The following is a 22,636-nucleotide window of genomic DNA, read 5'->3' on the forward strand; positions in this document are numbered from 1 at the left end:
TACTTATATTGAAATTGGACGAATTATTAAAGCTGCAGACCAAGGAAAGTCTCATAGAAGTATTGGAAAGCCTTTTAAACGGCAAAACTCAACAATTAGTAGATTGGTGAAGATATGTAAACACACTGGTAAAACTGAAAGGTCTATTGGAAAAGAGAGAAAGCTTAAAACTTCAAAAAAGGAAGATCCTACATTGTTAACGCCGTCAAAAACGATCGTAAAATCACATGTTCTGAAATAAATGAAGGAATTATTTAGAACATGTGATTTTACGATCGTTTTTGACTTTCTCAATTTAAAAAGGAAGATCACCACACTTTGACTGATGAATGTAGTAAATATCTTCATCATTTAACAAAAGAAGAATTACTTAAAAATCAAAGCTTAAACCTGCTGAACATATTGCAAATGAAATATTTTACTGGTCTACTTTGTACGGTGTTAAAGATATATCAAAGTTGATTGGTTGTGATAGCACAATTGCAAATGTAGGTCATAATGGAAGTGTTATCCATTGTTTAGAGGCTAAATTAGAAAGAAAGTTAGTATGGCTAATAACACAATAACACAAATGAACTTTGCCTTCGACATTTAATAGAACAGCTTGATGGTAAGACAACCTCAAAGACAGGGTTTTCTAGACCCCTAGAGTAGTTGCTTTCCAAGGTGACTGAAATGGAAAGAAATTACAATTTCAAGCCAATATCCGTAGGTCCTGGCTTAATTGAAATTCGTGAAGAAATAGTAAATGACTTATCTTCAAATCAGAAATAACACCTGATGACTAAAAAATGAGATAAAATTTAAATCAATATATGTATGATATTCATAATCATGCAATTAAAATAAATAAGTATACTTATAGGGAATTTAATACTCTATTAAAATTATATTATAGTTTTAAAATATTAAATAAAATGGCTCCGTATAAAACAAGTTTGCAAGAAGACCTAAGAAAACGCATTTGCCAATTTAGAAATTCGCATCTGGAAAAGCCGAAAATCTTCACAGTAAAACACTTTCTAGATGAAGGAGCATCGAAAGCGACCATGTATCGTGCTCTAGAACGTGTTGATAAAAATTTAGGCTATCAACGAAAAAAAGGTAGCGGTCCAAAGGCGAAAAAAATGGACAAAAAGCACATAGACCAATTGAAAAAAGCATTTGATCATCATCACGGTGTTTCACAACGTCAAGTAGCTCGTAGATTCAATTGTGACCAATCGTATATATCTAAAATTCTTAAAAACAAGACAAATATTAGATATTACAAGAAGAAAAAGATTCCACATCGAAGCGAAAGCCAACTAGCCGAATCAAACCTTTGTGTCGGCATATATACCGCAATTTTAGGAATTTTGATTTTGTCTTGGATGACGAATCATATTTCACATATACGAATACAACATTGGCTGGCAACGATGGCTTCTATTCTAGCAACGTGTCATCTACAACTAGCGACGTCAAATTCAAAAGAAAGAAAAAGTACGAGGAAAAGGTGCTAGTCTCTTTGATTATATCACCCAAAGGGACTTCAAAACCAATGTTTTTTGAAAGTAGCCAGGCAATCAACAAACAAGCATACATCGGATGTCTCCGCAAGTGGTTAATACCCTTCATTGATGAATATTATAAAAATGAAGAATACTTGTTCTGGCCAGATTTAGCTAGCTCGCACTATGCAAATGAAGTGGTTTCTTTTCTCGATGCCAATAACATCAAATACCTGCCAAAGGTAAAAAATCCACCCAATGTACCAGAAGCTCGACCGATTGAGGACTTTTGGGGTCAGTTGAAACGCTTAGTCTACGAGGCTAATTGGCAAGCAATTACTCAATAACCATTCCTCAACTCAAACGACGTATCGTGAATTGTCTTAACAAAATGGATCCGGAAGTGGCAAAACGTTATGCCTCAATGACTTCAGTTTGTCTAGGTCGAATTGCTTTTAATGATGTTATTGAAAACCAATAAATATATTTTTTTAAATATCATATAATTGTTTATAAATTTATTTTAAATTAAATTTGATAGCTATGTAACTATGGCTATAATAACAAATTTAAAGTTGTCTCATTTTTTAGTCATCAGGTGTTATGCCTATAAAGTATGCCAGACAGTAATTTCAGAAACTCTTACTGAAAGTTTGGTAAACCAAAAACGAGGCACTACAGTCCATCCAAGGTGGCTCAACACAGATTCTTCCTTACTTTTATTGTGGATATGCAATCCTAGATTAGAGGGAGATGAGTTAAAAAACTTAGAACTAATTGGTAAGTTTCTTGTATCAGTTTACTTCCCTATGTGGTTCCAAATCAAAGTGAAGCACAGTTTAATAGAGAGGGCACGACACATCTTGAACCAACTCACCCTTATCAAACTTTAAGATAAAAATATACAGAAGATTATTGAAAAGTATGTAAGATCTTCAGCAAGGTATTCTCATTCTGAAGTCTTATTGCAAACATTACTTTGCAGCTAAGACTAGATTGAAAGGAATTTTGCTGCTAATAAAATTCTGGGAATTAGAAAACATCAAAATATGGAAAGCCTAACTCCCAGACATCCAAGATTCCAAAATTAAACTGGCATGCAACCACATTTATTGACCTTAAAACATGGAAAGAAGCTTATCAACCCATCTTAACCTGTCAAATAAACAATAATGATTTTAAAAAAATTCTTGGAATGTCCACAAGGAGTTGAGAGAGCATTTAAGGAGGTAAAATTAATTTTCCTTATGCTTAACAATATATTTTGATTGAAAAAAATATAAGATATAGTTACTGTTATGAAAATAGATTTTAAAACAACTAGCTTTTTTTATGCGGTGCAGCTTCTGAAACAGTCCTTGTTTTTAAGAGAAGAGATGGTTTTATCCGAGCAAGAGCAGAAAATAGAGCGATAATGCCTCTTTTTAATAGCAAGAAGGACCTATTACAGAATAAATTATGAAATGAGTTTAATTTTTATTTGTTAAATATTAAAATCTTGATATCGTATTGTAGAGAAAGCATTTATGAAACCTGGTACCTTACATGGGGTATGAGGCGGGGCTTGCATACCTAAAATAACAGTAGTTTGAATACTTTCCAACACTTGGGATGGTAGAATCTTGCTGAGTTGGTGGTTTACCATAGTTGCAAAATTGAAACATTATAGAAGATAAAACGAATTTTCTTCAGAACAAACTGATGGAACAGGGTTTAACTCATAATCTAATTTTACTTGTTTTCTTTATTTTAAACAATTTGCTTCAAAATGCTCAATGTATATAAGTGAAAGCTCACTATGTACGTATGTCTATTTGTATGTATGTATGCATATATGGATGTATGCATGTATGCATGTATGCATGTATGCATGTATGCATGTATGCATGTATGCATGTATGCATGTATGCATGTATGCATGTATGCATGTATGCATGTATGCATGTATGCATGTATGCATGTATGCATGTATGCATGTATGCATGTATGCATGTATGCATGTATGCATGTATGCATGTATGCATGTATGCATGTATGCATGTATGCATGGATAAATGTATCGCTCAAATTTTAAACTGTTACAAATATACTTAAGAAAAAAAAAAAAACGTTTCAAACTAATGCTTACAAAAGTATAAATTAATATAAAAACTTTAAATACGCAATAAATAACTTTTAGTATTCTCAATTGCTGCTCGAAATTTTAATATGACTTCGTAAAAAACATTGAGTGTCACAGTTCGCATAAAAATTTGAAATATAAGAAATTAGGGATTTATCCACCAAACTACAAAACCACTTGCACCGAAGACCAAAGCGGCTTTTACAAAGATGGTGAATTTTTCGCGTTTCACATGAGCATTTGACTCGTCTCCCATTAGGATCATTTTTCAACAATGTCTTTATGAATTGAATCGTTCGTTGTCATTTAATTCGAACTATTAAATGGTGTGCAATGAAATTACAAATTAATAACTTTTGCTAAATTGAAAAGTAAGAATATTCAAAAATAAGAATTTTCAAAGAGCTTATTATAAGATTTTTCAGAAGTGAAGAAAGTGCGTCTTCCACGAAGTTTATATTTTCTAAGGCTGCTTTCATTAAAAAAAAACAACAAAAAACACATTGATTAAGAAATTCCTCAGAAATTTTTTTTGCACGCAATGTTGGGAAAAATGCAACCGTTTGAGATTGAGCAGTTTTTTGATTAAAGAGAATTAGATTCGGGAGGAGCGGGGTTAGTTGTCTCACTTTTTAGATTTAACACTGCGTATGCTTTATTTTTAATCATATCAATTTCTAATTTGGTGATTTATTTTTTTGCGATAACTCTGGTGAATAGTTTTCGTGACATTGAATAAAACAATTGTTCTGTAAAATAATTTCTAAAAGACGTCTTCTGTGTGACAACCAGCCCTAACCGTGGGGTTGGTTGTCACACAATGTAGAGTTAAATGTCACATTTCTTGGCATGTTTGGATTACAACCAGTTAATGTAAATTTGGGTACAGCTTAACTTTGTTGAAGTAATTCTCAGACTAAACTTTTAGAATAGTCTGAAATTGATTTTACCAGAGTTAATAGTCTGAAATTGATTTTACCAGAGTTAATAGTCTGAAATTGATTTTACCAGAGTTAAAAAAAAATTCTTTGTGCTGAAAACCTTTTATTTACTGTGTTTTAGAGTACAACATAACATAATCCTTAAATGAATAACTTTTTCTGTTTTTTTTTAAACTTACAGACATCAAAATACGTGTCTTTGTATTTTTGATGTCTGTTCGTTTAAACAAATTTTGAAAATGATATTTTAAAGTTACTTTTTCTTGGTGATTTTCATTAGGTTTTAAAACTCTATCATAAAGAATCCATGAATTTGCTGCTGTCATGTCAATAAAGTGATAAAAAAGAAAATGCCATTTTTTGATTTTCAATAAAAGTTTGTGCCTGGCAATTATGGCATCCATTAAATCAACACCTTCCATGTGACGGTTTAACTTTTTAATAACAAATGGACAGTTAATGTCTATCTTATTCCTTAATTTATTTTGAAAAAGGGCATTATGGTGGTCATAAATATGCTAATATGGGTTCTAGATATGCTAATAGAATAGGACAGATATAATAATTATCAAAGTACAGTATGTAATTTGGGTTTACTGGGATAATGGTAGATAATCTTAACGCAACATTTGCACAAGCTCGGAGACCTGGTTGATCTGTCCTTTTGTTTTCTTGAGCAGAATAAATTTCAAATTTACAGGCAAATCCTTTAACTCCATTGAATAGAAATATTTTAAAACCCTCATTTATTAGCTACTTAAGTTAGCCATTTTTTAAAGGAATATACTCCTTTAAAAAATGACTAACTTAAGTAGCTAATAAATGTTCGTCTACTGACAATTAAGCTTCCAGAGGAACCATAGAACTTGATGATGATGATGATGATGATGAAGATGATGATGATGATGAAGATGATGATGATGATGATGATGATGATGATAATGATGATGATGATGATGATGATGATGATGATGATGATGATGATGATGATGATGATGATAAAGATGATGATGATGATAAAGATGATGATGATGATGATGATGATGATGATGATGATGATGATAAAGATGATGATGATGATAAAGATGATGATGATGATAAAGATGATGATGATGATTATTGAAATATGGTTTAAACATGGTTTTATAAAACATATTCCGACAATATTTTCATGGGCAGTAACAGTTTAGTGAGGTCTTTTGAACTTATGAAATTCAAAGCCATGATATATATATAAAAGCCATATATAACAAAACATTGCTAAGTTAAACTTGTTTTAAGTTAATTGAACCTAACCCAAACCCTAACCATAGAACCAAAGAACTCTTTAAAATCAGATTATTAATAAGTTATCTATATTTATACAGTCTATAATGAAAAGGATTTCTTAAGGTAAGTGTTTAGTGAATTAACTGGCAAATTTGCATTGAAATTATTTAACTGTCAAATTGCTCAAATCTATAATGTCATACAGTTTAAACAATACTAGCTTCAAACTCTGGGCACCAATAAGACCACACATAAGGCAGTCGTAATACTGACATGCAAATAATTATGCCAATATATTATCTCAGTTCTGACAGATTTGGTTTTACTGGCTTACTAATATTTGTCTGTATCGAATGTAAATTTGATTCATCTAAAATTATTTACAGCAACTTATCTGAAAAAAAAAGCTTTAAACACTTAAAGGTTGAACTCATGTCAAGAAATTGGCTTGGAAGACAATCATTCTCTTAAAGTTTAAGCTGATCGTCTGTCAAGATTAAGCTCTTAGTTTTCCACATTAAATGAATTTTTTTCCCCCCTAACTTTTGTGAGTATGATTAAGGTAAATACACTTTTTCAGTTTCAGTTTTTTGCTTTTCTCCCTGCTTTTTTTGATTTTATCTTATCTTCATCATGACCGTCGTCATTATGCTCATTTTTATCACTCTAATCTCCATCCAATATTTTTAAGTCTTCATCAAATAAACCTCCTGCACTTGTTGCTGGTGTTCTAATAAGGAAATGATATTTAAAGTTTTAACGAAGAATAATAAAAAAAAAGGCGTAAGTTTATATCTTTGAACGTTGATAATTAACTCCTAAAGATTAGGAATAATCACTCTATAGTTTAAGATAAAAACGCATGTAAAAGCATCTTAAATTGAAACTCATAATCTATTATCAAATTTTTTAATACAAAAATAAGTAATGAACGAGCTTCTCAAAAGGTTCGACTCAGCTATAACTGATAACTGTTTATTTTCAGACTAAACTTATTTCAGAAAACTATACAAAACTTCAAACTCAAGTCTTAATCACCTGGGTAAAGAACAAACTGCCAAACTAACTGGAAAAAAGTTTAAGCAGAAATTAAAAAAGCTTATCCTATTCAAAAACCAAGAAAAAATTGTTTTATTATATATATATATATATATATATATATATATATATATATATATATATATATATATATATATATTAGGGCTGTCCAAAAAAATTTTTTTTTTCAGATTTGATTGCATAGTTGTTTATTTTGTGCCATTTTACATAGTAATTGACTGTGCAAAAAATCTTTCCAATCAGATAATGTTTAGGGGGTGCTCAATGACCATAAAGTTTTACGAAAAATGTGAAAAACATGGAAAAAGTAACAAAGTTCCACAAATTTCTAAAACCCGGTTAATTAGATTTTTCAGATTTGATCAGTTTTAATTATCTCTAAATATTAAATTCTGAATACAAATTACAATCCACATCCACTTTAGACTGGTTTATTAGCAGAGAAATTAATGAAATAAAATACTGCAATACGACTAAAGTTCTGCGGTTTTTGTTATATCAGAATTTTTCCAAAATAAAACACTAGGATTTTTGACTCTTTGTCATTGATTAAAATACGAATTATAAACAAAAAAACATATGAGCAATTAACATTTAATTATCGTAATGTTATAGTTCGTGCAATGTTAATGCTAGCGAGGACTATAACTCTTCAGAGTACACTTTCTGGCATCTGGCACTCGCTTTCTGTGATCCTCAACCACCTGAATTAACCTCTGCATTTCAGATTCATTCCTTGTAATCGATTCATTAAACATCGACATTAAAGCCACAGATCGTTCGGCAGCATCATTTACTACTTTCAATGAATATACTAAATATTTTCCTTCTTGGTATTCTGGGGAATAATTCCAGGTAGCTGGATCGTTGTTGAACAGAAAATCAATATCAACCTTCATTGACCGCAACGCACTTGCTGAAACTGATGTCACCAGCATGTCCAGAGATTTCTTCTCTAGACTTTCAATGTTCTTTAATTTGATCAACCTTTCAGACCAGTTCTCACCGTGAAATTTCATGTTGGAAATCATTTTTCGCTTCTCTTCCGTTTGAAGTTTGTTTGAAAACAAAGCTAGTGGGACCAATTCTGGTGAAAGGTACCACAAATGGTTTTGAAAGTTCTTGACTGCTGCTTTGGAAATCGTTTTATTCACAACTGCAAACTGCTTAAGTTGCTGAAACAGAAACAAGTCATTAACTGGAGCATCGCTGGCATTTGTGCATGATATCCAAGATTTTACATAAACCAGACTAGCAAATAAGCAAAATTCACAGAGATTTTTTTCCTCTTTTGTGGTCAACTTGAACTCTTCACGAAATAAATAAATCTTAAAACAATAAATAACCTTGGCCATCCAGCGAGCCATGTGATAAGCACCAGGGATCTTGAAATGTTAATTTTTCTCTTCTTGATCAGGCAGTTTTCCAAGTATTAACAGACAGAGATCCATGATTTCTTTGTAGTCATCCCTTGGCATTTTAACATGCAGGTTTTCTTTGAGGAATGCAATCACTTCATTTTGTAGTTCTTGCACTAGGGGTATTTTCATTCGAATGTCATCGAGAGGTTTGAAATTTCCTTGATTAACTTTGGGCCAATATTGCTGAAATCTCTGGAAAAGAGGTATGTTGGGACCAGATGATGGTCCAAATAGTGATCCAAACACTCCTGCTACAATGATCTCATGAACATGGTGTCTGCAAGCGAAATATAACAAATTTCTACCTATATGTTTCTCTAGAACTACACATGCACCATTTTTGGAGCCAGTGTTAGAGGCTGTAGTATCAAAACTCATTCCAATAACATCACCAATTATGTCCCAGAAATTAAGCAGATGAATAACTGCTTTTGCTTGGGCTTCTCCAGTTCCAGCTGACAGTTTTGCTATTCCAAGTATTTTGTTAACATTGTGACCTGTCACACCTACAGATAGCCGGTCAACATTTGCTTTAGGGGCTGCAGAATTTGTACGATCTATCATCAGTTTGCCATCCCAGTGGACGATTAATGGTGGTTTGTCCAAATCGCAGAATTCAGTTCGAACAGTGGCTTCAATATTTGATCGATGATAGGTTCGTTTTCTACGGACTGTAGAACGTGACAATGATCCATCATCGAGGTTCTGTCCACCAGCCCTTGCAATTGCTGCTGCTAGTATAGTAAATTTTGTGTCAGATAGATTAATTCTGTCTAATGTTGATGAAACATCAGGCGAGTCAAGAATTGTATCTAAGATACATTGTCGTTTTGGAGTACTTGCTAAACTTGATTCAGCTGACCCTGAAGAACTTGCTTTACTGACTTGTTGTCTGTAATAAACAGGGATTTCTATCTCAAAATCTCTATCAACCATTTTGTCATTATCAACAGCATCGTTATCGTTGTCATCACTATAACTTTCGTCATGTAAAGGTTCAATAACAGGAACTATTGCACTCGCACCAGATTGTCTTTGCTCTTCTTTTAGCTTTCGTCCTCTCTCTGCTTGTTTCCTTGCTTCATTTCTTTCTAATTTTGAAAGTTCTTTGTCCTCTCCAAACATCACCATTTTTCTCTGACATCTCTGATCCAATAAAAATTCTTTATCTTCTTCAATTCTGATCATGGTTTCAGCATCCTTGTGGGCAATGTCAAAAAGTAGGCCAATGGTGTCTGTAAATGATTTCTCTCTCGATTTCTGAGAATCTGACAATCTGGATTTATTTTTTTTTATTAATTTAAATTCCTGGACTAAAGTTTTCAACTTTAAGACTACATTCGGATGAAATGCTGTCGGAATACGGGCTTTATTCCAAATAAAAATCAGTTCATCAACAGTTGTTTTAAGACTTTCAGGCACTGACTTTTTGGTTGAATAAAGATGATAAAAAAATGTTTTTAAAACATCAGATGTTAAGGGAAGAACTTTATCTTGGTAGATTTGGCTCTGGTTGTCCAATTAAAAAGATTTTGGTTTGAAGTCGTGTAGAGATAGCAACACGAGATGATGCTGCCATTTCAATGATAACTGAAATATTATGAGAAAATCAAAACTCAATACCATATTATACAAACTTATCATTCAGTTGTTGGTTTATGCAGCTGCAGCAATATATTACAATAATTATTACTAAAGAAATTAAATAAATATTTTCAAATTAGAAATTATTATTATCTGCACTTAATAACAAACAATACACTACCAGACTACCATGCTAGTTTTCTGTAATAGGTTACTAAGGTTAGGTACTATCAAAATATTAATACATTTGTTGTCAAACTGAAATTCCAAATAAAAATAATATTTATACTTGTAAACCTTTTTATTCTGTTTGAACAAATTCTAAATTGAGTTAAATAATAGTATTAAAATTATGAATACAAATTTTAACAAAATGATATAAACACAGTTGTTTTAAACACTAGCAGACATTTTTTAGTCTGGTGCCCTGATGACAGTTAATCTGCTGCACTTTAATTAATCTATATAGCACGCAATCAGACAATATTTCAGTGGAAAAAATCTAACTAACCAGGTTCTAGAAATTTTTGGAACTTTGGAACTTTTTACACGTTTTTGACGTTTTTCGTAAAACTTTATGGTCATTGAGCACCCCCTAAACATTATCTGATTGGAAAGATTTTTTGCACAGTCAATTACTATGTCAAATGGCACAAAATAAACAACTATGCTTTCAAATCCGAGAAAAAATTTTTTTTCCTGTGTTCACATGAACAGCCCTAATATATATATATATATATATATATATATATATATATATATATATATATATATATATATATATATATATATATATATATATATATATATATATATATATATATATATATATATATATATATATACCATCATTCCCAACTTACTAGAACATTCCAATGCATTTATATTCAAATGGAATCTGTTAAAATGGAGAAATCAAGAGAGGTTGTCTTGATCATTTAAATGGTATATATGACCAACTGTTGGTTACCTTCAACTTAGGATTTGGAACTGAAATTGCCTAGATGAATTTATTTTTTTAATAAAAAATGCATAGCAAGACTTTTTTTTTTTTTTACTATGTTATTGACTTTTTATTTTATCGTATATTATAGAAATATCTCTATGTGAATTTGTTTCAGCGAAAGGTTTTTCCCGTAAAAAAACTCATTGTTACTATTGGTTGTTAAGTACATTTTCCGATAAACGCCCTGAATTCAACGCCTTCATTATTTTTCAAGTTCGTCTTACACAAGCACGAACTTAAAACTTTCAAGTTTCGTTTACGCATTCGCTCAAGCTTATTATTGAAGTCTGTCTTGACAAAGTCGATCTTGAAAATTCAAGTCAAGCTTGATTTCAGTTCGGTACTTGCATTCCACCCTGAACTTATTTCTCAATTTTATTATGACTTCGTAAAAAACATTGAGCGTCACAGTTCGCATAAAAATTTGAAATGTAAGAAATAAGGGATTTATCCACCAAACTACAAAACCTTGATTTCAAGTTCGGCACTTGCATTCCACCCTGAACTTATTTCTCAATTAAAACGATTAAAATATGATACCTCGTAATGCCCGCTTTCATGTACCGAATACAAAATCGATTTTCCTCGCTTTATTAAAAAATGATTATTTATCGAATTATTTGTTTTTCGCAGTTAAAACGGTTGTATTAAACGATTGTCCGTTAGTTTATACTCCAGTCCATCTGAGAGATCTGGAATTGTGAGGAGTAGTTGGATTATATGCTGAAAAAGTAAAAAGAAAGCTACAGCCTGAAACTGTTCTTTGGAAACCGAATAAAACTTTCGCAAAGGCTGCTGTTAATGCTGAAAATAATTTAAAATAGTTACTAAAAAAAATGTATATTTAATCAGATACCAATCGCGCATTCAAAATTTTTGAAAATTTCGATTTTTTCAAAACTTTTTGTAGTATGTGAATTTGATGAGCGCGGGATTTCAAAGAGATCTTTTTTTTTTATCCATGAATTAAAGGACTCTGGGTTATCAAACCCATTTTATTAGTACTTTTGTTAAAGTTTTCTATAAGATTTTTTTTATTCTGCAAATACCTTGTTCTATTTTTTGGTAACTCTACTTCGCAGAATGTTCCACGTTATTCTTTTTGTTTTTATAACGGTTATTCTTATATGTAATTGGTGTTGAATTTTGTGCTGTATATATTGCGAATACATTTTCAGTAAATATAATATTGAAGAGTGTATGGTATTACTATTTTATTTAACTAGATCATCCAAGAGGTTCTTTTATTTATGTGTTGAATTTGGCTGTAAAATTTTTCCACATATTTTTTTCGAAACTCCCATTTCTGGACTTTAGGGTCGTCCACAAATTATGTCATGTGCTAGCTAAGTGGAAGGAGGGATTCATGTTTCTGTTATAATTTGTTAACTGGCCTTGCTCGCAAATGCTCTCAAGTCTAAAAAGTTGAGATATTTCATTATTTTTTAAGAGCACAGTTTATTCATTAAGTTAATACTGCTTTACCAAATAATTTGAGAAAGGTCTGATGAGGAAATGCGCAGATCTTCTTATCCTGATTACAAATACCAAAAACCGCGCATTTGACATTTATCAGAATTTCTTTTTTCACTGCATTTATCAAAAATGTTAACAGGTTTGTTCTTCACAACCGTCGTCCGACTTAAAGTTGCAGAATTCTAGCTTTTTTTTCTGATGTAAAGTAAAACGTACAAACTATCACAAAAATGATCTCAATGATTCTTCCATTAGAGATAGTTGATTTATTTGCATGAAACTCTAAAATAGACAGTCCTGTGAGGTGGGAGAATTAAGAAAAAAATAACGATCAAAAAAGACGTACGCAAGATGACTCGTCAACCCTTCAAATAAATGATAAAGTGAAAAGGATTATGTTAAAAACAACAACTAAAAGATAGACGAACTCACGGAGACTTATTTAGCCTGCCACGTAAATAAATGATAAAGCGAAAAGAAGAAAAGTACTATAAACAACGACCGTACTAAGTACTACATATAATATTTACGTTTTTTTTAATATATATTTTTAGAAGTTTTATTCTAATGCTATTTTCTTGTACAGTGTTAGCATCGATACATTATTTTCTTTCCTAATGATATATTTTTTACGTTATTTTTTTCTCCCCTTTTTTCATAGATAAACTTGCCTTTACGACCTCCATGGTGGGAGCTATTTGACATTAATAGTGAAGAAATCGAAGACATTGCATTTACTTGGTGTGTATTCCACTCCAAGTAAACTTATGTTTTTGCTTTTTGTTTAGTAAAAGTATAACATCGTAAGTATTAATTTGTCAATTGTAAAATAGTGCTAAAATAACTTTGAAAAATAAAATATTAAAAATATTGATTGCAATTTACTTACAAGTAAGTTAATGATAAAATGGAAAGAAGAAAAGTAAAAAACAACAACAAACAACTGGGAAAAGACGTCAACACAAAGACTCATTAACCGGCCTTTTAAATAAATGAACATTAGGTATCGCAACCGAAAACAACCAAAAACTATATAAGCTCAAAAAAATAATTGAGTTTTACAGAGAGGAGGGAGACGGTTGAAAGAAGGAAGACGGAGTTTCAAAGAGAAGATAAAAAAGAATTGTAAGGAAGTGTTTAAGAAGAGTTTTAAAGAGAGAAAATTCTTGTGATTGAAAAATATTTGAATAAACAAGAAGTTTTATGAGTGAATAAAAGAGAGAAAGAAACAAGGAAGAAAGAGACAGAAGTCAGAAAAAATATTAATCAAAGACGAATAACCAGAAGTTTTTAGCCGTTTCAAATAAAGAAGAGATATTTGTATAAAAAGGAAAAACAGAAAGAGGAACAGTTGATAAAAACAGTATCGAACGCTACAAGTAGAGTAAGAGAGAACTATTTGCATTTTATAAACGTTACGAATGAAAGAGGGCTAACCATTACACACTAATAGAACGTTTATTGAGTTACGTTGTAACAGAATTTACTGAGTACGGCCCTTTCACAAATAATACTAGACCCATGCCTCCCTAAATCCTAAACCTTACTACAGCTACATAATACAAACAAACTAACAGTTAAACCAACTAAGAAACATTAAATCTTCTATTTGTTAAAAATGCCGCCCTCACTGTCCGATTAAAAGTTAAACCTCTTTTCTGAGCATTTAAACACAAGTGGTAAAATCAAAAGACGTGTGTCATCACTTAAAGCCAGGAAAAGGAGTCATCCTGTAAAATGCCTTTTGCAGGTTTACTCCTTTTTCTGGCCTAAGATGATGACGCAAAGTTTTGATAATTTGAGATTAAAATACTATTAGAAGCATGTTTTTGATTTTTAGGTGAAAACGCCTTATTTTTTTTTGTATGAAGATCAAAAGAATGAAACTCACCCAATATAATTTTAATCTCGATATTAAAAATTCTATCCCCGAAAAAATATCAAATAACTGCAGATTATGCTTTCTTGTTAAGTTAAGATTTAAAAAAAAGATTTGCAACAATCATCTGTCAAAGCCATCTGACATGAAGCCATGCTTTCAAAATAGTCAGCTAATGTCACTAAATCGCGACAATGAAATTGAAGAATTATCATTTAAGCCAGCAGTGAAATTAAACGTACAGAGCTCTTCTTTAAAGTAACTTAAGAAAATTAAATATCAAAGAACGATAGAGAAGTTAATATAACATATATGACTTTCTTTGGGGTTTAATTCATATTACTAGTTACAAACAAACAAAAAGTAAACGTAAATTTTTAAAAATATTAGAACCGCAGTAATTGTTGGATGGTTTAATGTCGAGAAGGGTGTGGAGGTACTACAGCGGTTCATTTTTCAGCCAATCAAAACTTTAACATATGCGATTGAAATAAAAAGTAGTGATCAACTGTAAAAAACGTTATTCCCACTTTCTCCGTTTTTCACACTTTATTCCCACTCTCCCCGATATTCCCACTCTCCTCTTTGACAGCCGGATTAAAATTAGTGTTGTTACGATTTTGAAATTATTCGACTATCGACTAAATCGATTAATATATTTTTCAAAATCGACCAAATGCGACTAATTCATTTTTAAAATCGATTAAGTCGACTAAAAATGTTGATTTAGTTGAAATGTTTGAATAAAATTTTTCATTCAAATATTTCGACTAAAAACTGTCAAGCAACGTTAAGTATATGATTATATTATTTGAATATTATAATCATATATTTTATTGTTGCATGACAATTTATTTTTAGATGCTATAAAACAAATAAAACTTTAAGAGATTTAACAAAAAAGCTAGGAGATATGCAATACTGTTATAATAACGCATGCTGTTGTTTTATTAATAGCATTTTCTTTGTTCAACATAAGTTCATCTTATCTATTCGATCAATTAAAATAAAATTTACTTGGTGACTGAAAATCCTTCTTTTAGAATTCATTTTACAAATATTTAAAAAGTAAGCTATTTGTGATTAGTGGATATGCATTTAGTAATTTATAGTCTCTTACATGATATGCAATTCCGATCATTAATATTTACGACGAAATTTACACTTTATTAAAAGGAAACATAATTGGCAGTAAAAGTATCATGATTAACTAAACTATTACCTGCTGTGAATTGTAATTTATATTATATGATTTATATATTGATCGTATACATATTTCATTTAGTGAATTTGTTCCAACAAAAGGTTTTTCCCGTAAAAAATTTGCTTTTAAAGGCCTAGTTTATTTGTAAACTCGTTAAATAAAACTCGTGGTTTATTTTAGTAAATGTGACTCTAACATAACGTAAATTTTATTTTCATCTCCAAATATTTGTAAATAACGACTAGAAAACATGCTGCCTAAATTAGGTTAAATTGACGTATTGTAAAATGACACAATTTAATTGACGTCATGTGAAATTGATGAATGACAACAAATCAAAGAAAAAAATCATTTAAAAATTTTTAATAATATTTATTCCAGTTTAATATACATGCGAAATGTCATTTAGTTGCTAATTTTGTTTATAGTCGGAATAACTCCGCCCTTTAATGTTCCGCTGTTGCAGCTGCATCTGTTACTCACTTAAAAAAAAAAAAATGTTGCACCTAAATATGCTGAAAAGGTTTTATCATTTAAATCATCAAAAAGCCATCACAATCTCAAGAAAACATAAATCTTAAAAATAAACTTCTTACAGCAAGTTGCACCGGAACCAGTTTCACAGCAAAAGTAGTTTTCGTTGACATAAAGAAAACCTACAAAAAGAAATTGGGAAAAATTTTGAGTGACCAAACATTTTTTTAAAGTTCTTATTTTGTTTGAGACGCCTTCACTGACAAGTAAAAAGCATATTATATTTAGTACAAAATGCGCACAACAAATTACATTATTAATTATCATCCTTACTTGAATATCCCACAGGGCAGCAAGAAAAACCAGCAAATGCTGTTCCAACTGGCATCTGATCAGTCCAATCCCTTCGTCCTTTCAGTTCAGTTCCAGCAGGACACTAAATATTTGATTTAACAAAAAGTTAAGATGGAACAAAAAAGAACTCTACCAGCATATAGCATTATGCAAGCTTCAACAGATCTATATTTTAATACAGCATTAGTTAAATTGACATTCTTAGGATCTCAAATCCCTTTCGTTATCTCTGAGTAAGCTTGATAACTTACAACAAATTCAAAGGTTGGGACAGCAACAACACTTGAAAGCAAAGCTGTCAAAATAACTACTTGGATCGAAACAATCTCCATGGTGATTGATCAAGTTTTTGGCTGTTTAAAAGATGGCTAAAAAAAAATCTAAGTATTGAATTTCATTCAACTTTTAATTCTAAAATTTCATCAAAACTTAGCATTTTTTAACTAGGAATCCTTAACAACGGCCAATTTTTGGAGCAGTAATGATACAGCATGAGAAGAATAGCTCGCTAAGGATTCTTAACTTAATTACTTATAAAATCATAAAAAGCAAAGTTTTTTTTTATTCTACGAACTTTTAACGACATAAAAAAAAAATGTTTTTAAACTTGTTTGCTGTTCCTTTTTTTACGAGTTTTTTACTTTTAAAACATTTCGATTAAGCATCGGCGGACTTTTCATCGTAAACTAATAATAACAAATAAAAGACAAATTTGTGAAGTTTATTAAAATAGAACTCTGTAAGCTTTTAAAACACCAAATTTCTTAGTGCGACAATTTTATTTGTGATTTTAAAAATAAGGTTAACGGTTTTAATCGAATAGAAATTCTGCGCAATGTCTTGAAGGGTTGAAACAAATTGTAAGATATCTAAAAATTTTTCTTCAATCTTATAACTTTACAGGTCTAAATATAAAAAATTATTCTAAAACTCGATTTATTTCAAACAACTGGTATAGAAGTTTGTCCTTTATTCGTTATCACTAATTAGTAACGGAAAATCAAATCGCCGATGCGTAATTTTAATGATCGTTTACAAGAGAAATACAGAATATTTTCCCTACCTTCCTTTGACTTGTTATCTGTTGGTTTGGCACTCCTCTAAATGATGTTGCGAAAACTTATTTATGAAAAATTTTGAGCCTGGATCCGAAAGGATTATTATAAATAACAAAAACTCACCTTTAATCAATGGATATTTTAATTAGTGTCTTTATCGAATTCGACTAAATCGACTAAATCGACTAAAATTGGACGTGTCGAAAGTCGAAATTAGTCGACTTTGAAAAATTGAATAGTTGATTTAATCAACTATGGGTCTCCTACTAATCGACTAAAAGTCGACTTTCTCGTGAAATCATCCTAAAATCCTTATTTAAATTTTTTCTCTTCATTTCATTTTATCAATCCTTAATATTGTTATGATGCTGATCAATCAGTAGAGACATCTTTATAAGTAGTTTATCTTGTAAAGATCAGTTATCTTTAAAGATTGACCCATGCGTAAGAATATCATTTATAGCTGTTTTTTTAATTCAACCAAAATATCTGAACATTGAGTCTAGTTTGCTCTATCACAATAACTTAACTCTTGGCTTACTGTATGCAGCACCACTTCATTAAAGTTTTGTTTTTCTCATTGAAGTAACCAGTTGATGCGTTTTTAAACAAAATATTAAGTAATATGTTATAGTACTCAATTAAGGATGCGAAAAAGTTTTAAAAATCTGCCACCCAAAAAAAAGTAAACAGTTGATGCGTTTTAACACAAAATGTTAAGTAATGTGTTATGGTACTCAGTCAAGGATGCGAAAAAGTTTTATTAATCTGCCACCCCAAAAAAAGTCTAGCCGTCCCATCTGCGCCCACCTATCTACGCGACCGCTTTTTATTAACTTTTTTGCTAATTTTTTGCTTTAATTCTCGTAAAAAAAGATATAAAATGCGCATTCGTGTTTTTTTTCTTTACTTTGTGATAGTAGTTTCCGTTTTATTTTGTTTGTAAATTCGATTTTAATTGATCTAATAGATAAGATGAACTTATGTTGAACAAAGAAAATGCTATTAATAAAACAACAGCATGCGTTATTATAACAGTATTGCATACCTCCTAGCTTTTTCGTTAACTCTTTTAAAGTTTTATTTGTTTCATAGCATCTAAAAAAAAAAAAGTCATGCAACATTAAAATATATGATTATAATATTCAAATAATATAATCATATACTTGACGTTGCTTGACAGTTTTTAGTCAAAATATTTGAATGAAAAATTTTATTCAAACATTTCAACTAAATCAACATTTAGTCGACTTAATCGATTTTAAAAATGAATTAGTCGCATTTGGTCGATTTTGAAAAATATATTAATCGATTTAGTCGATAGTCGAATAATTTCAAAGTCGTAACAACACTAATTTTAATCCGGCTGTCAAAGAGGAGAGTGGGAATATCGGGGAGAGTGGGTATAAAGTGTGATAAACGGAGAGAGTGGGAACACTCTTCTCGACATTTACTCCAACAATTACTGCAGTACTAATATTTTTAAAAATTTACGTTAACTTTTTGTTTGTTTGTAACTAGTAATATGAATTAAAACCCAAAGAAAGTCATATATGTTATATTAACTTCTCTATCGTTCTTTGATATTTAATTTTCTTAAGTTACTTTAAAGAAGAGCTCTGTACGTTTAATTTCACTGCTGGCTTAAATGATAATTCTTCAATTTCATTGTCGCGATTTAGTGACATTAGCTGACTATTTTGAAAGCATGGCTTCATGTCAGATGGCTTTGACAGATGATTGTTGCAAATCTTTTTTTTAAATCTTAACTTAACAAGAAAGCATAATCTGCAGTTATTTGATATTTTTTCGGGGATAGAATTTTTAATATCGAGATTAAAATTATATTGGGTGAGTTTCATTCTTTTGATCTTCATACAAAAAAAAATAAGGCGTTTTCACCTAAAAATCAAAAACATGCTTCTAATAGTATTTTAATCTCAAATTATCAAAACTTTGCGTCATCATCTTAGGCCAGAAAAAGGAGTAAACCTGCAAAAGGCATTTTACAGGATGACTCCTTTTCCTGGCTTTAAGTGATGACACACGTCTTTTGATTTTACCACTTGTGTTTAAATGCTCAGAAAAGAGGTTTAACTTTTAATCGGACAGTGAGGGCGGCATTTTTAACAAATAGAAGATTTAATGTTTCTTAGTTGGTTTAACTGTTAGTTTGTTTGTATTATGTAGCTGTAGTAAGGTTTAGGATTTAGGGAGGCATGGGTCTAGTATTATTTGTGAAAGGGCCGTACTCAGTAAATTCTGTTACAACGTAACTCAATAAACGTTCTATTAGTGTGTAATGGTTAGCCCTCTTTCATTCGTAACGTTTATAAAATGCAAATAGTTCTCTCTTACTCTACTTGTAGCGTTCGATACTGTTTTTATCAACTGTTCCTCTTTCTGTTTTTCCTTTTTATACAAATATCTCTTCTTTATTTGAAACGGCTAAAAACTTCTGGTTATTCGTCTTTGATTAATATTTTTTCTGACTTCTGTCTCTTTCTTCCTTGTTTCTTTCTCTCTTTTATTCACTCATAAAACTTCTTGTTTATTCAAATATTTTTCAATCACAAGAATTTTCTCTCTTTAAAACTCTTCTTAAACACTTCCTTACAATTCTTTTTTATCTTCTCTTTGAAACTCCGTCTTCCTTCTTTCAACCGTCTCCCTCCTCTCTGTAAAACTCAATTATTTTTTTGAGCTTATATAGTTTTTGGTTGTTTTCGGTTGCGATACCTAATGTTCATTTATTTAAAAGGCCGGTTAATGAGTCTTTGTGTTGACGTCTTTTCCCAGTTGTTTGTTTGTTTTTTTTTTTACTTTTCTTCTCTCCATTTTATCATTAACGTACTTGTAAGTAAATTGCCGAAAAAAATTTTGTAAAATTAGGAAGATATAAGTAACCTTTCTATAAGTTCAGGCAGAACAAAACGTAGCAAAATTGCTGCTGTAATAGCAAGAATTGTGAAAGAAGTATTATGCAATGAATCCGAGTTGTTGAATAATATTTTAGTGTTTAATTCTTCTAGTTCTGTAAGTAGTTATCAATCATGTCCAATTGTCAGCAATACTTTGTTATCCGAGTCTTCTCCTAAAAATCCCGAAAATTAAAGTTTGTTAAAAATTAAAATTAACTCTTTTATTAGTTTAGAAGAATTTAGTGATAACATCGAATGGAAAGCTTGTTTGCATGATGATTTAGACAGTGATAATATTGATGGCAACAATTACGTAGCAAAAGTGAATGAAAGTGTATCATATGAATTAAAGCAATGAACGATTGCATTAAACATACCTCATAGTGCTGTAAATAATTTGCTTCAGAATTTCCAAAAATCAACTTTAGATTTGCCTAAAGATGCTGGAACACTTCTTAGAACTGATCGAAATATTATTACTGCTTCTGTAGCTGGTGGTGAATATTTTTACATAGAATTAAAAAACTGGTTATCTTTGCTCCTAAATAAATCTTCGATTTCATCTGATATTACACAGCATACAATTCACACAAATATTGATGGTGTTCCTTTATTTAACAGCTCAAACATTTCTCTCTAGCTAATTCTTGGTTTGATTGTAGAACTTAAAAGTAACAATATCTTTCCTAGTTCTTGTCAGTAATGGTGGAGGCAGCTTAACACAATTTATCAAGCAAAACATGGCCTATTTAATGACATCTAAGCAAGCGCGAAAGTTTAACTTGACTGGCCATCGAAGCAAAACTAAATTTTGAGCTTTGCCACACTTTCAGATTTTGTTTAGTAACTATTCACTGCAAATTTGTTTTTTAGCCAAGAAAAGTAATACTTGCTAAATGGTTTAATAATGATAATAATTTTACATGTATACTTCAGCATCAACATACTTTTTTTATATGTATTTAGGTGCTGCTAAACAAAACTTTACCACTAAGGACACAACCAAGGAGATGCTTGAGAAGGAACTTTCTACGCGGTTTGGAAATTCACGGGACCGTGGCACTGTTATCATGAAATCCAATATTGCCAACCTAGCTGACCCAAGAATGCCACTTATATGGGGTGGTAGTGAACGCATCCCAGGGTCACCTGGTGCAAGTTTTAAAATCTTTTAGGTACGTCTGCGGGAAATAAATGACTTTAAAGTTGCAAGAATGGAAAAAATTTACCTTCTTTTTTGACGTAGCAAAACTGCTATAAAATCCATACCATTAGTCATAGACCAATAAAAATTGGTGGCAATGTAGCCTATGCCAATACCAAGATTTGGGTAAAGTTTTATCCCAATCCCTGCAGTATAACAAAAGTTATGGTAGCTTTAGTGTTGACTTTTTGTTGATTTTTTCACTTACAGAGCAAAACCTTTCTGATTATGGCCTATTACAAGCCCCCAGGCCATATTGTGGGTAACACATGTGCTACCCACAATATGGCCTGGGGGCTTGTAATAGGCCATAATCAGAAAGGTTTTTTTGAAAAAGTAATTTTGAAAAAGTTAACGTTTTTAAATATACATACATACATACATACATACATACATACATACATACATACATACATACATACATACATACATACATACATACATACATACATACATACATACATACATACATACATACATACATACATACATACATACATACATACATACATACATACATACATACATACATACATACATACATACATATATACTAGGGCGTCCCAGCCGCCCCAACTTTTTGCAAAATCGCTCTTCAAAATTTTGCAACTGTGTTTCATCATATATACACCGGAAATATATGTGTTTTTATGATTTTCAAAAAATTTAGCCAGCACAATCAAATTGAAGATTACGTTATATTATTGAATTTTCATCTTTTTAGACTAAAATACAAATTAAAGGATGAAAAACGCAATATTTTCCATTAAATGATGTAATATCTTGTACAATGTTCATTGTTTATAATAAAAATCGAAAACTCATTTATCTATTTAATCATCAATCATCATCCGGTGCTAGGAACTGCGACTTCTCTTGAGAACAAGATGATAGTTTCCGCTGATCTGGAACTCATTTTTCGCGAACTTTCCACTACTTGGAGTATATCTTGAAACCTTTCTTCGTTCATTGTTACACCCAAGAAATCATGACATAGCTTTACTCCTCTTTCAGCAGCTTCGTTGAACAATTGTCTTCAGTTCAAGAAAGTTGTCCAGTTTTGTCCATTCATTGACGTTTGAAGAAAATCATAGGGAGCATTCACAATAAGGAAAAATTCGTTGAACAACTCTCTTCAGTTCAAGAAATTTTTCCAGTTTTGTCCATTCAT

The 22,636-nt window shown here is 31.0% G+C and overlaps 1 protein-coding gene and 1 pseudogene across 1 annotated transcript; one reads left to right on the top strand and one right to left on the bottom strand.

Moving 5' to 3' along the window:
- Positions 1 to 293: 293 nt before the first annotated feature.
- LOC149886657 (uncharacterized) lies at positions 294 to 2,955 on the top strand (annotated as a pseudogene).
- A 12,856-nt stretch (positions 2,956 to 15,811) lies between these two features.
- On the bottom strand, positions 15,812 to 17,391 carry LOC149886658 (uncharacterized). Its single transcript, XM_090091286.1, has 5 exons — positions 17,346 to 17,391; positions 16,534 to 16,650; positions 16,262 to 16,364; positions 16,051 to 16,110; positions 15,812 to 15,936 (listed from the first exon to the last, which is right to left on the bottom strand). Exons 2-5 carry the CDS (start codon positions 16,612 to 16,614, stop codon positions 15,860 to 15,862), a joined length of 321 nt encoding a protein of 106 aa, XP_089947412.1. The 5' UTR covers positions 16,615 to 16,650; positions 17,346 to 17,391; the 3' UTR covers positions 15,812 to 15,859.
- Between the last annotated feature and the right edge of the window lie 5,245 nt (positions 17,392 to 22,636).

This window comes from Hydra viridissima, unplaced genomic scaffold (genome assembly GCF_058129835.1).
Source record: "Hydra viridissima isolate aposymbiotic clone 2 unplaced genomic scaffold, HvirCarnegie_v1 scaffold_6, whole genome shotgun sequence".
Taxonomy (NCBI): domain Eukaryota; kingdom Metazoa; phylum Cnidaria; class Hydrozoa; order Anthoathecata; family Hydridae; genus Hydra; species Hydra viridissima.